The following is a 12,651-nucleotide window of genomic DNA, read 5'->3' as shown; positions in this document are numbered from 1 at the left end:
TTATTTATTTTTGGGACAGAGAGAGACAGAGCATGAACGGGGGAGGGGCAGAGAGAGAGGGAGACACAGAATCGGAAACAGGCTCCAGGCTCCGAGCCATCAGCCCAGAGCCCGACACGGGGCTCGAACCCACGGACCGCGAGATCGTGACCTGGTTGAAGTCGGACGCTTAACCGACTGCGCCACCCAGGCGCCCCTATCCACTTTTAACGTAACGTTCCACGTGGGACAGCGGAGATCTCGATAGTAAACAGATGATTCTTTCGGAAGAAAATAAGTTGTGGAGAGAAGAAACAAACAAACAAACAAAAATTAGAAGGATGTATGATAACGGTGACAGGGTGGCTGCCTGAGCTGCAGCGATTAGTCAGGGCGTCTCTGAGGAGGTGACGTTTGAGGGAGACCCGAACGATGAGGAAGAGACGGCCGTGAAAATCCGGGGAAGATGTTCCAGGTGGCATAGACAACATGTGCAAAGGCCCTGGGGCAGGGCTGGGCCCGGCGGGTTGGAGGAGCAGCCAGGGGGCTGGTGCGCCCAGGAGGGCCGGACCTGACTCGGGTGCTCACGGGCGCCCTGTGGTAGCTGCTTCGGGCGATGAGGGTGGGAGCCGGGGGATCCGGGTGACCGCACCGGTCCAGCCGGGCAGGGCGGGAAGGCTGCATAGAGAAACATGGACGAAGTCCCAAGACATGTAGGAGGGAAACTTGAAAGGATGGGGCTGCCGTCGGCTGAGAAAGGGGGCAGAGTTGCTGGATCCAGCCACACCTGAAGGCGCGCCTGCTGGATCTGTCCAAAGGGAAAGGAAGGCGGGGGGGCCCGGGGGAACCAGCAGGTGAGAGAGGCAGCCGGGGAGCCAGGGCGCGCCTGTGGTGGGCAGTCTGCCTGCCGTGTAGCCGGCGGGCAGACACGGCGCCAGGAGCCTGATGTGAGCGTGGGCGAGGTGGGCTTGTGGCCTGTCCACACTCGGGGCCCCGGGTCATGAGTGCCATGCTGGGTGGGAGGGGCCGTGGGGCAAGCTGGTGGAGAGGAGAACAGAGAAGGCTGCCCACCCAGTGTCTCTTCTCAGGAGGCAAAGGACGTGGAGTTTGGTGACTGCCCCTCAATGAAACTTTCAGGGACTTTGGCCGCAAATGTGAGGAACGCGGGGCGGGGCGGGGGAGGGCTGGGGCTGGGGGTCCTGCCCACACGTGCCCAGGGTGCAGTTTTGCCCACAGCCCTATCAGGACGCGTTTCAAAGGCTTTGAGGGCCTCCCGGCGGAGTCGTCCTTTGTTATCCGCGGGAAATGATGAGGCGCAGCCTCATCTGTGGAGGTCCCTCTCTCTCAACGTCGCTTCTAATGGAGATCCAGCGGGGACCAATTAAACTCTGGGGGCAACTGGCCGCGTAATACTGATCCCCGCTGCACCCGGAGGAGACCGGGAGGAGGCAGTCAACCTCAGGACCTTTGCACTTGCTGTTCCTCCTGCCGGAAACTCCGCCATAGGTGTTTGTATGTCTGATTGGCTTACTTCGTCCCGGCCGCCCGAGAGGCCCCTGCAGACCTCTCCCGGCTTTCAGGGCCACGCGGTGAATCCTGTTCTGTTTTTGGCCTCTTGCGTAACCGCCCGGCATGATGTTATGGACCATGTTCGCGGCTCTGTGGGTGTCCCGTCCCCGCCCCCCGGGGGTGGGGGTGGGGGGGGGGAGCTGGCTCTGGCCGGCGGGTCTTCAGCCCCGCACACAGTAGGTGCCCAATAACTGGTTTGTGGACAGAATGAATGAACACGACCGCGTGCCGGCGGTGTCTCTCCGGGCGAGGGGTGGGTTGGGAGCCAGTCTTATTTTCTTCTTTATGCTGATTTTCCCTAATTTTCTGCTGCACGCGCCTATTTTATAATTAGAAGGAAAGTTATTTTGAAAAAAATTACCCCCAAATGTCCCAGCTGCGGGAGCTGACGTGATCGAGCCCCGCGCTCCTCCCCAAGGGCAGCTGCCTCCTGGGCGGATTCAGAGGACACGGCGACAACTGCGTGTTCAGGGGGCTCCCAGGGTCGGCCCTCAAGGGCACCGGCCGGGCCACGCGGCCGGGAGGGTCTGCCCGGAGCTGGCCGTCCTAGCCTTCCAGGGGCTTGAATCAGCCCTTGGGAAAAACCTGCCGGCCCTACCTTCACGGTCTGTCCAGAATGTTCCCCGCCCCCCCCCCCCCCCGACTCTCTGTTTCCACCTGGTTCAACCCCCTTATCGCGGGTCTGAGCCCCGGCGGTCCCCTCTGCCCTGGCCCCCCGCCTCCAGTCTGTCCTCCCCGCAGCAGCCACCAGAGGGCGCCTGTGAGCACCTCAGTCCGCCCCTGCCCTCTGCCTACATCCCTCCAGGGCTCACGCCTCCCCTGGGGCAAAAACCCAAGTCCTTCCTGTCTCCCCCATGGCCCTGTATGACCTTCCCCGTCCTCTCTCAGCCCTCTCCCCCTCTCCCCCTCGCTCACTCTGCTTCAGCTACACGGACCGCCTCACTCCCCCTCCCCCATGCCAGCCACGTCCTGCCTCAGGGCCTTTGCACCGGCTGTGCCCCCAGCCCGGAGTGCTCCTCCCCAACATCCACGTCTCCTTCATATTCTCTCAGCTCTTTCAGGTCTTGGCTCAGATGTCACCACCTTACCCCCCACGCCCCCTCTTTAATACTACACCCTACCACCGTGAATATCCCCACACACTTTTTTTTTTTTTTTTTTGTAAATCTTTGTAGGACTTAACCACCAGCTGACCCACAGCGGTTGTTACCTCTTCTGTTTCCCATCTGTTGCCTGCGCTGGAGTGTCGGCTCCCTAAGGGCAGGGATCTTTGTCAGTCTTCGCCACTGCCGTGTCCCCAGGGCCTCACCTGGGCCTGGTGTTCAGAAATGTTTGTGTCGAAAAAGAACGTGGGGGAAAACGGATCCATCACGAGGACACCATAGAGTGTGGCCTCTGGCGGGGAGAGTAAGGTTGGAGAGGCCTCTCCTGGGCGAGGAGGGTCCTGACTGTTTACGCAAATGTTTGCTGAGCACCTACTGTGTGTCATCAGGCCCCGTGCTGGGCATGTGCTCTGATCAAGGCAGAGACAGCCCCAGCGCTGCCCTCTGAGGCCCCAGTCTGGTGGGAGAGGTGGACCCGTACCAGGCAGTTAACAGACGGGATGATCAGAGCCACGATGAGGGGTGAATAGGGCACCGTGCAGATATGGGCCCCTCCGCTGGGAGAGGCCAGATACAGGCCTCACTCCTGCCCCAGATCCCCCCACCCTGAGCAGGGGGGTGGCTATGTTCCCAGCCCGCTGCGGTCACCACCATCGCAGGGAGGCAAGAGGTCATCTCCGGGGGGGACGTGGGCAGGAGGCCCAGGCGGGGCAGGGCCAGTTGGGGAGGAGGGTGGCGGGTCCTCCGGCATGTTTGCCCCGGGTCACACAGCCTTGGGCGTGCCGACAGCTGGCTTATGTTACAGATGGGGAAACCGAGGCCCGGAGAGGTATGGGTTCTTACTGGAGATCGCGTGGGGAGTCCCTCGATTCAAACCGAGGTCTGCATGAGCCCTGTGCCTGGACAGAGCACCTACTGTGCTCCCGGTTGCATTTCCTGAGGGCCCACTGTGTGCCCTGCTGAACTGGGGGGACTCCACACCCGTGTTGACACAGAGCGCCTCCTGGATGCCCCGCGTGATGCTGGGGTGCCAGATGGCCCACCTCTTAAAGCACCTACTGTGTGCCTCCCAGAGTCCGGGCCCTGGGGGAGAGATGTCAAAGAGTCACAGCTTAGTAGGACCTAAGGGGGCAGGTGAACAGTCTGCGGCTGCACACTTCGCAGAGCGCCTACTGTGTGCTCGGTACTTTGGGGACTCCAGTACGGGCCTCCCCCGTGCCAGAGGAGGTGGGGTTAAGTGTTCCATTTCGCAGAGCGAGGAACTGAGGCACGGAGCGCCAAACGGGCAGATCACCCAGCAGCAATGCCGGGGAGCCGTGGGGGGGTGGACCCCTGGCCAAGGCAGCCATAGCTGGGCGTGGAAAGGCCACCAGGGGAGGGGGTTGTCCCTGAACTTGATCCGGGTCTCCCCTGGGCTACCGGCCTCCTCCTCGCCACTGGGCAGTGAGCTTCTAGAGGGGGCTTCACATTTTAGCGATTTGTTCTTTTTGGGCTCCAGGCCTCCTGCAGCATTGTGGGTAAGGGCTCGGCCTCTGGACCCTAACCTTGGTTCGACTCCCTGTTCCTCCCGACCGCGAGCAAGTAACTTTTCTCCCTCTTCTCCGTTTGCAAAGCGGGGTGATTTGGGGGTAACGGGAGCGCGTACGTGTGCGCACGGTATACACTAAGAGCCCAATCAATGCGCGTTCCTAAAGGAACGGGAAGCAGTTTCACCAGGGATCGGAGCACATGGGGGAGCCGGCCCCCTGCGGTGGCTCCTGGGTCTCCGCCAGGGTCCCCGGCCCTCCTTGAGCGCTGCTTCCCCGAGCGCCCTGGGCCCGCAGGACCTCTGTGTGCCCTGCCCCTCGGACGGAGTTTTCAAACCCGCACGGGGCGGCAGCGCAGGCCCGGATTGGCTGCCCGCGTGGGGCTGCCCCTCCTCCTCCCGCCCCCCCCCGCCCCCCCCCCGGGGTGTCTGGGACCTGGCTCGGTGGCCCCATCTGTTTCCAATCTGGCCCTGTGCGCACTCTCCGCCCCCTCCTCAGGGCTGTGGCTGGCGTGGGGGCCTCTGCCTTGGTGTCCCCCGCTCATCCTAGCGGACCCCAGCAGGGGAGGGCGGGGAGCTGCTTTCTACCCGCGCCCCTCCCCCACCCTGGGTGGGGGGTGGGGTCGCGGAGTGCAGGGGGCGTGGCCTCTGTCTTCCAGCCCAGACTGGGAGGGCATCTGTCTGCCCCTTCCCCGACCTCCTGTGTTTGGCTGTGTTTGGGGAGCCCTCTGCCGCCGCGTCCCGCATCCAGCCCCTTCATCCGTTGCCATGGCCACGATCAGCGCCTGCCAGAGAATGGGGGGCGGGGTGGGGGGCTCCCTCTGGGATCAGGCTTACGAAGAGGGGGGTATCTCGGGCTGCGCCCCTTGGGGCACCGCTTCGTGCGTGTGCACGTTGGGGGAGCGCGGTCACCCCCTCGGAGGCCTCCTCCTGCTGCCCCCCGCCCCCTGATGGTGCTCCCCACCAGTCCCCCCGCCCCACTTCCGGCCGGGGCCCCGCCCTGCCCCGGAGCCCCCTCCCTGGGCCCGCCCCCTGGCCGCCCCGCCTGCAGTCCCCGCCCCCGGGCCCGCCCCCGGGCCGAGCTCGCGGGGCCTTGGCCTCTCCCGAGTCCTCGCTGCGCGCCGCGCTCCGGGCGGACCGAGGGACGGGCGGCAGCGGGCCCAGCCGAGGGGGCCCGGGCCCCGATCTCCGCGCCGAGATCCGCGGGGTGAGTGCGCCCGGATCCCCTTCCGCCTCGAGGCCCGGGCTGCGCTGGGCTTTGTCCCCCCTCCTCGCCTCCCCTCCAGGCTCCCGGGATGGGGCGGGGGGGGGGGGGCCCCCCCCCGTTCACCCCCCCCCCCGCGGCGGAGGGGGCGGCGGGCCCCCCCCCCCGGGGGAGCTCGGCCCCCGGCTCCGGGGCGGGGCCCCCCCCCGCCCCCAATTCAGGCCTGTCGCTGGGACTTAGGACCGTTATGCTCCGCGGGGTCCCCTCCCCCGCCTGGCCCCCAGCCCGACCTCCTCCCCCACCCTCCTGGGGGCGGAGCCAGGGTCCGGGCGGCCTTCTGCCAGCCCAGGGGCGCCCTGACCGGGGTTCTGCATCCCTCCGCTGGGAACCGGACTGGGGTCCCCCCCAAAAAGCTCACAAAGTTTTCCTCTCTTGTCCCTCTACCCCCTGGGGTCTGTAGATCTCAGGTTAAGGCTGTACCTTGTTGGGGGCCTTAATGAACTGGGGGGGGGTCAGCTCCCACTTTTCCACTTCCTGCCCCTGTCCCTAAGCTCCACGCCTCTGTCCCCCACCCCCTTTTGTTGCCTCCAGCGTCCTGCTTCCCAGGATTCCTTCTCAGAGCCGTGGGCCACCCAGAGGGTCTTGCTGTGTGACTTTGGGGCTAGGGGTCCCAGCCACCCAAGTCCTGCCGGCCCTGTCCTGAACCTCCTCTCCACCCCTAAGTGTGCAGCAAACCCTCAGAGCAGGCGCGAGTAAGTTACAGCTGGAGGCCGTGTCCTCGTCAGCCTCTTCTTCCTGTGATGTCTCCCTCTGGCCTCGGTTTCCCCCTCTGAAGTGGATGTGATCACAGGGATGATGTGGGTAAAGTGCCAAGTGGCCGGGCACGTTCCCAGGGTGCAGACGGGGCTGCCATCTTGGAGGATGACAGACCTGTGATGGGGGACACACATGGTGTGGGGGTAGCCCTGAGGGGGCCCTTGATCCAGGCTGGGACACCCAGGAGGGCTTCCTGGAGGGGGCGGCAGCTCAGTTGAGACCTGAGGATGGGTGTGAACGCTGGAGTTTGATGGGGATTAGGAAGGGTGTGTTGGGTAGTAGGATTGGGAGGTACTCCTACTCCTGTGTGAGCCAGAGGGCAGTGGCTAGGGACACCAGCCTGGCCCAGCAAGGCGCTAGGCACGCAACACGATGGGGTCAGCAGTTCTGAAGGCTGAGGATAGGAGTCTGGATTTTAATGGACATCGATGGGAGCCATGGAATGTTTGAGAGCAGAGGAGGGACAGAGTCAGACACGGCCACTCCCAGCCCCAGGACGGTGGCTCAGGGCTGGGCTAAGGAAGGGTCCTGGGATAGGGGGAGGAGTCCGGAGGGGTCAAGATTCAGTCTGGGGTGGGGACATCCGTGGCTGTGCCCTGGAGGGTGAGTCCACGGGTGGGCCAGCTTGGGGAGGGTGTACCGGGTCAGGGTGCCCGTGTTGCGAAAGGCCCAGAGGCCTGAGGCAGACCAGTGCCCCTTGGGGGCTGTGGTAGTCTGTGGGACGGGGCAGCAGGGCGGGCCCAGCATCACACCTTTAAGGGCGGAGTTGGCAGCCGGGGCACCTCGGAGGTCGACCGAGAGCTGGCCTCTGGCCTGCGATCTTCGCCCAGCCGGGCGGCCTCCGTGCTGGGTGCCCCTCACCTTACAGCCGCCCCTCTCTGAGCTCACTTCCTCATCTGTCAAACAGAAGGACGCACAGGTGGCATGTCAGAGGGCTCAGCACACAGTGGGGACACTCAGCTGGCATTACCCATTCCTCCCTGTGGGGCTGGGCTTGGCTCCCTATCCGCCCCTCCTGTCCACTCCTGACTGCGGGGGACCCCTGGGGACACAGCACCCAGTGCGTTTTGATGGTTAATTAAAGGCGGCTCCCTTGGCTGGTCTCAGCCCATTCTCGGAAGGTGGCAGGGCGGGCCCTCCTCGGCCCCACCCTGAGCCCTCTTCCTGGGTGAGGTGGGGGACATTGAGGCCCCAAGGGGGAGAGGGGCTTGGCTGGACCCGCTTTGAGGCCACCAGTGACTCCAGAGGTGTTTGGACCCTCCTTAACGCTTTGGTGACACAGGGATCCAGGAAGCCTGGAACGGCAGGTCCTACCCTCGAGGGTCTCTGAGGCCTCAGAAGAGGGATTCTGGGCAGGAGGGAGGGGGTAGGGGGGCGGGGGAGGTTGTGCGGGGCTGGGGACTCTTCCCTGGTTTCCAGCCTTACCTGCTGCCCCTGGCCGTGGGCCATGGGCCGTGGAAATCCCTGGCGGGTGGCTTGTGCCCGGGAGCCCCTCCCAGGCCAGGGCGGACCCTAAGGTGGGGGCAGGGAGAGGCACTGGGGTGTCCTCAAGCCTCAGGGGACAGCCTCGTGCATGTGGCACGGAGCCTGTTTGCTGCCCAGGCCTGGGTCATAATTGCCCCTTTATGCTCCCTGCTCCGCGTGGGTACACGAGGCCGGCTCCGGGATCTCGTGACCCGCACCCTGGTGACCGGCCAGAATGGGTGTCTACCCACGCCCTGTTATCTAGGCCTCGGAGCCCCCAGAGGCAGCCCGGAAGCCTGTGCTGGGCCCAGAGAGGATCATCTGCTCTCCTCAGATCACACAGCGGCCAGGGAAGGACACGGTCATGTGTTTAAACGTGGGCTCTGGACCCAAGGTCCCACCCAGGGGCCTGGGGCGAGTCCCCGCGCCTCCGTGAGCCTCAGTTTTCTCATCTGTGAAGGGGGGGGGGGCACCTGCCTCCGACAGGCAGCCCCTCCCACGGAGGCCGCTCTGGCTGATGGCCCGGCGTGGTGGGCGGGGCCCCCCCCCCCGGGGGTCCCCCCCCCCCCCCCCCCCCCTCCCCAGAGCCCAGCCTCGTTTGCCATCTGAGTTATTTTCTGCGACTCCCACGGGTGGCTGCTTCCTTGTTAACGGCCACGCCATCTCCAGGAGCTTGGGCTTGCCGCCTTATTCAGCCCCAGTGCACCTGCCTCAGTTTCTTTTTCTCGACAGGGGCAGGGTTGGCGGCCCAGGGTGCTTTACCGCAAGAGGGGCAGGGAAGAGGCTCGGTCAGGTGTCAACCCGGCCAGGTCCCTCCCAGCTCAGAGCTGCCAAGGGCTCCTTCGTGCCCTGTGGGTCCAGTCCATTCCTACCTCTCTGCCCAAATCTCTCCCCTCCCTCTTCTAGGATCTCTGGGTTCTGTTTCTTGCCCTTCCTCGTGCTGTTCCTTGTGCCGAGACACCCTCCCTGTTCCCATTCGCCCTTTAATTTTCAGCCGAGTGATATTAAATGTGGGCAGCGGGCACAGCACATGCAAAGGCCCTGGGGCAGGACCATGCCCGGCATGTTGGAGGAACAGTAAGGAGGCCCGCATGGCTGGAGCAGAATGAGGGAGGAGGGAAGGACAGGGAGAGGATGGGGCAGGTGGCACAGGGCCTGGGGACTCAGGGGAGGCCTGGGGCTTTGGCCCCGGGGGAGGTGGGAGCCCTGGAAGGGCGTGGGCAGCGGAGAGCAGCATCTGATTCAGGCGCCCTGTGGCTTCGGGGGGAGGACTGTGGGGGCGTGGGCGGGAGCTGGGTGCATTGGCCCCGGTGGTAGATGATGGGGCTGGACCGGGTGGAGGTGGAGGAAGGGGTAAGACGTGAGAGAGCGGCTAGCGTGGGAAGGCAGAGCTGATGGGACTGGGTGATGTTTTTCCTCGACCCCTTGCAGGAGACCCCACCGCCAGCGCCAGGGGCCCGCCTCGTGGCAAGTTCCCCGGGGGGAGGGGGAGAGGGGGACGGGAGCCCGAGGGAGCCTGGAACCTTGTCCCTTCCGTGGGGCGTGTGACGCTCCCCTCCCCGCCTCCCGCCCCCCCTTCCCGCTGTGCCGTCCGTCCGGGGCCCTGGACGCCCCCAGGGCTGCGCCCTTCCTCCACGGGCTGGCGTGGCAGATTTGGAGGCGCCCGTGCCTGGATTAGCCCCGTCCTGCCCAGACGTTGAGAAGGCGTGGGCCCTGCGAGGCCGGGGCTCTGGGAGCCAGGGGGTAATTAGGGGCCGCCCTGTTCTGAAGGCGGCTGCTCCTGGAGCCCCTCCCGGGCACGGGGCCCGTCTGGGACCTCTGCGCCACGCCTGCATTCTGGGGGCGGGCAGGCAGAGGGGGAGAAGGAGGTCGCCCTCCCGGGGGTCCGTGGTGGGCCCAGCAGCCCCGAGTTTGAGCCCCCGCCCCTCCCCCGGGCAGGCTTTCTGTGCGGCCTCAGTTTCCCCAGAGGCTCTCCGAGGGCCCGCCCAGCTGACCCGTGTTGTCTGGGCCAGAGGGCCCTCCCCCCCCCCCCCACTCAGGCGTGACCAGCGGTGGGCAGCTGGCTGTGGGCCCTTTTTCCCACCTGGGGCCCCCACCTTCCTGTTCGGCCCCTCTTGCCCACGGCGGGGGGCACAGGGGACGGGGCTGTGCCCTGGGCTTCTCTTTACCCACCTGCCGTGTGTGTCTGTGGTGAGGCCGCGTGCCTGTCTGCGCGTCCGTCTGGTTGACCGCGGGCACACGTCTGGGTCCGGGGTGCGCGGGAGCCGCTGGCCTGGGTCTGACCCCGCTTTTCACGCGGTTCGTCGGCCCGCCCGCGACCCTGTGCGTGTGTGTCGTCTGGCTCTGTGCGTCTGAGGTCTGATTCTGTGCCCGTTTCATGGCCCGCGTGCGGGTGTTATTTGCCCGACTCCGCGCACGGACCCGTCTCTGTCGCCTGACTGTGCAAACGCACGTGTGTCTGGGGTCCGTCTGTGGCCCGTGTGCAGGCGTCCTTCGCCCTGTCTGGTCTGACTGTGTGCAGGGCGGGCCCCCCTGACCCTCCCCCTCCCATCCTGGCTTCCCCACCCCCGACCCCGAGCCATGATCAGGCCACCACCAGCCCGGCCTCCTCCTGGGGCCCCTCTGGGGCCGGGCGAGGCGACCGCAGCTGGGTATTTTGGGAGCCAGAATCACAGGGACTTGCCCCATCATTATGTGGCACCTATCCCTGTGGTCATGGCCCGGACCCGCCCGGGGCACGGCCCGGGGGGGGGGTGGGGCCCCCCCGGCCACGGGGGGGGGGGGGGGGGGGGGGGCCTCATCCTTGGGCCCCTCCCTGCCTCTCCCCGGCCCTCTGCCCTGGCTCTGGCCAAAGCGGAGAAGACTGGGGAGGGGGCTTTGTGACCAGGGACCCTTCCACCCTGGAAGAGCTCAGATCCTTGGAGGAACCGATCCTGAGCGATGCGCGTTCGCATGTGATTTGCACCCTGGGGTGAAGGTGCGGAGGGCGGCCTGACTCACGTCAGAGGCTGTGGGATGTGAACCGGGCGGCGGGGGTGGGAAGGGGAGCTTCTGGAGGAAGTGACAGCTGAGCTGAGACCTGTCACGCAGCCGTGGGGGGACAGCAGAGGGCACAGCAGGGCCAGGGCTCGCCGGCGGGACTGAGCTCCGTGTGGCTGCGCCTCCGGGAGAGGAAGTCCTAGCAGAAGCAGCTTCCTCTGGGGGCAGCGGGAGCCGCGGAGGCGTTAGAACAGGGCAGGGGGCAGGGGCCGGCAGCTGGGCGGGGGGACGATCTGTCTGGGGGCTGAACGGGGCCGAGGTGGGGCGCCCAGTCGGCCAGCAGCACCGGCTGGGGCCTCGTCTTTCCGGAGGCCCAGCCTGGGCGGGCAGGAGCCGGTGCTCGGAGCGCGCCTGAAAACTGGTGTTCCGTCCTGCCTGGGGGCTCGGCGAGGCTCTGAGGTCCGGGCTCCGTCAGAGGGGGGCTCACCTGGGATCAGGACTCAGCCAGTGGCCGGGGCGGGCGTCTCAGGCCGCTGGGACGGCCACGCAAAATCCCACAGGCCCCGTGTGTCTCACGGTTCTGGAGGCTGGGGGTTCAAGATCAAGGGTCCTGTGGCCCCATGCTCACGAGGCAAAGGGGCTGAGGGGGCCCTCTGGGGTGTCTTCTAGGCGCTAGTCCCGTTCCCGAGGGCCCCACCCTTGTGACCAAAGGCCCTGCTTCCTAACACCGTCACACGGAGGGTGGGTTTCAGGGCGGGGATGTGGGGGGACACGCACCTTCCTTCTGCCTCCCCAGCACCCCGCGACCCCCGCCCCATTGTCCCGTAACCCTTTCCCCCAACCCCATGACCCTCCTCTCCTCCCTCCGCCACGAAGGCCCCCCGGATTGCCCCTCTCCCCTCTCACGGCGCCTCCGTTGTCTCTGCAGACGCTGTCCCGTCTGACGCTGAGGCCTCTTCGTGAGGGACCGGGGGGGCCGTCGCCCTCCAGGGCGGAGGTCGGAGGTCGCAGGTAGCTGCCCAGCATGGTGCCTGCCTGGGGCCCCGGAGTGGCCTCTGTGGTCGGTCCCGTGGGCCTCCTCGTGGTCCTGCTGGTCGGAGGCTGCACGGCAGAAGGTAAGCGCCTCCTGCGGGGTGTGCGGGCGTCTGAGTGTACACGTTTGCGAGTGGACGTGTGTCCCCGCCTCCTCCCCGGGTCTCTGTGCTCCACGAATGAGGCTGCCTGAAGCGCCTACCGGACCCCGGTCCTGGGAGGTTCGGAGGCCAGGGGAGGCTTCTTGGGAGAGGGGGCATCGGAGCTGGGGCTTTGTGGGTGTGTAGGAGTTCGCTGGTGGAAAGAGCGTTACTGGTGAAGGCGCGAGCATGGAGAAAGGCCTGGAGGTGAAGAAGGGCTGGTGTCGCTGGGGGCGGGCGAGGCTTCAGTACTGGCAGTAACGTGGAAAGAATGAGGGTCAGCTCTGGGCCCCACGCTGAGACCTGACCTACCGTCAGGGGCCTAGATGTATCCGTCAGGGCAGCAGGAAGGAAGCAGGGATCTGCGGTTAGTCTGGGTGCGAATCCTGGCTTTGCCGTCGCCTGCTGTGTGACCTCGGGCTGGTGACTCAACCTCTCTCAGCCTCCGTTTCCACCTGAATGAGACTCAGACACGTCCGCGTCTCAGCATTCCTGTGGCAAGGACGCACAATAAGGCCCCGTGTGCTGCTTGGCACATAGTAGGCCCACGGTCCCACGTTACCACGGGCGCGGTAATGACTGCCGCCGGGTGAGCAGAGACGCGCACGCTTGCCGCGTCTGTTTGTGCTTTTCCTTGTTTTCGTGTTGTTTTTTTAGCAAATGCCGAACGCATTCAGATCGGCCACCGCAGCCTGACGGAATGAACGCTGCTGTCACTGTTCCCGTCGTACAGACGGGGGAACTGAGCCACAGTGACGTTCCGTGACGGCCAGGAGGTGGCCAGGCTGTGTTTTGTGAGAGCCCCGGTTTCCTGATTGTCAACACCACACTGCCCGCCCC

The 12,651-nt window shown here is 65.7% G+C and overlaps 1 protein-coding gene across 16 annotated transcripts in view; it reads left to right on the top strand.

Moving 5' to 3' along the window:
• PTPRS (protein tyrosine phosphatase receptor type S) overlaps positions 1 to 12,651 on the top strand; it is a 97,441-nt gene that overhangs the window by 24,826 nt on the left and 59,964 nt on the right. For 8 of the 16 annotated variants that reach the window (XM_040461591.1, XM_040461589.1, XM_040461586.1 and 5 more), the window contains exons 1-2: positions 5,261 to 5,383; positions 11,568 to 11,754. In XM_040461591.1, coding sequence (XP_040317525.1) covers positions 11,664 to 11,754 — 91 coding nt within the window. In that variant the 5' untranslated portion in view covers positions 5,261 to 5,383; positions 11,568 to 11,663. Of the gene's footprint in view, positions 1 to 5,260; positions 5,384 to 11,567; positions 11,755 to 12,651 lie in introns of those variants that run through there. The other 8 variants (XM_040461594.1, XM_040461595.1, XM_040461593.1 and 5 more) reach the window with 4 other exon arrangements.

Source organism: Herpailurus yagouaroundi, unplaced genomic scaffold, assembly GCF_014898765.1.
Source record: "Herpailurus yagouaroundi ecotype Mexico unplaced genomic scaffold, PumYag 295, whole genome shotgun sequence".
Classification (NCBI taxonomy): Eukaryota; Metazoa; Chordata; class Mammalia; order Carnivora; family Felidae; genus Herpailurus; species Herpailurus yagouaroundi.
The sequence above is the reverse complement of the archived record's forward strand: the minus strand, read 5'-3'. Positions and strand labels throughout refer to the sequence as shown.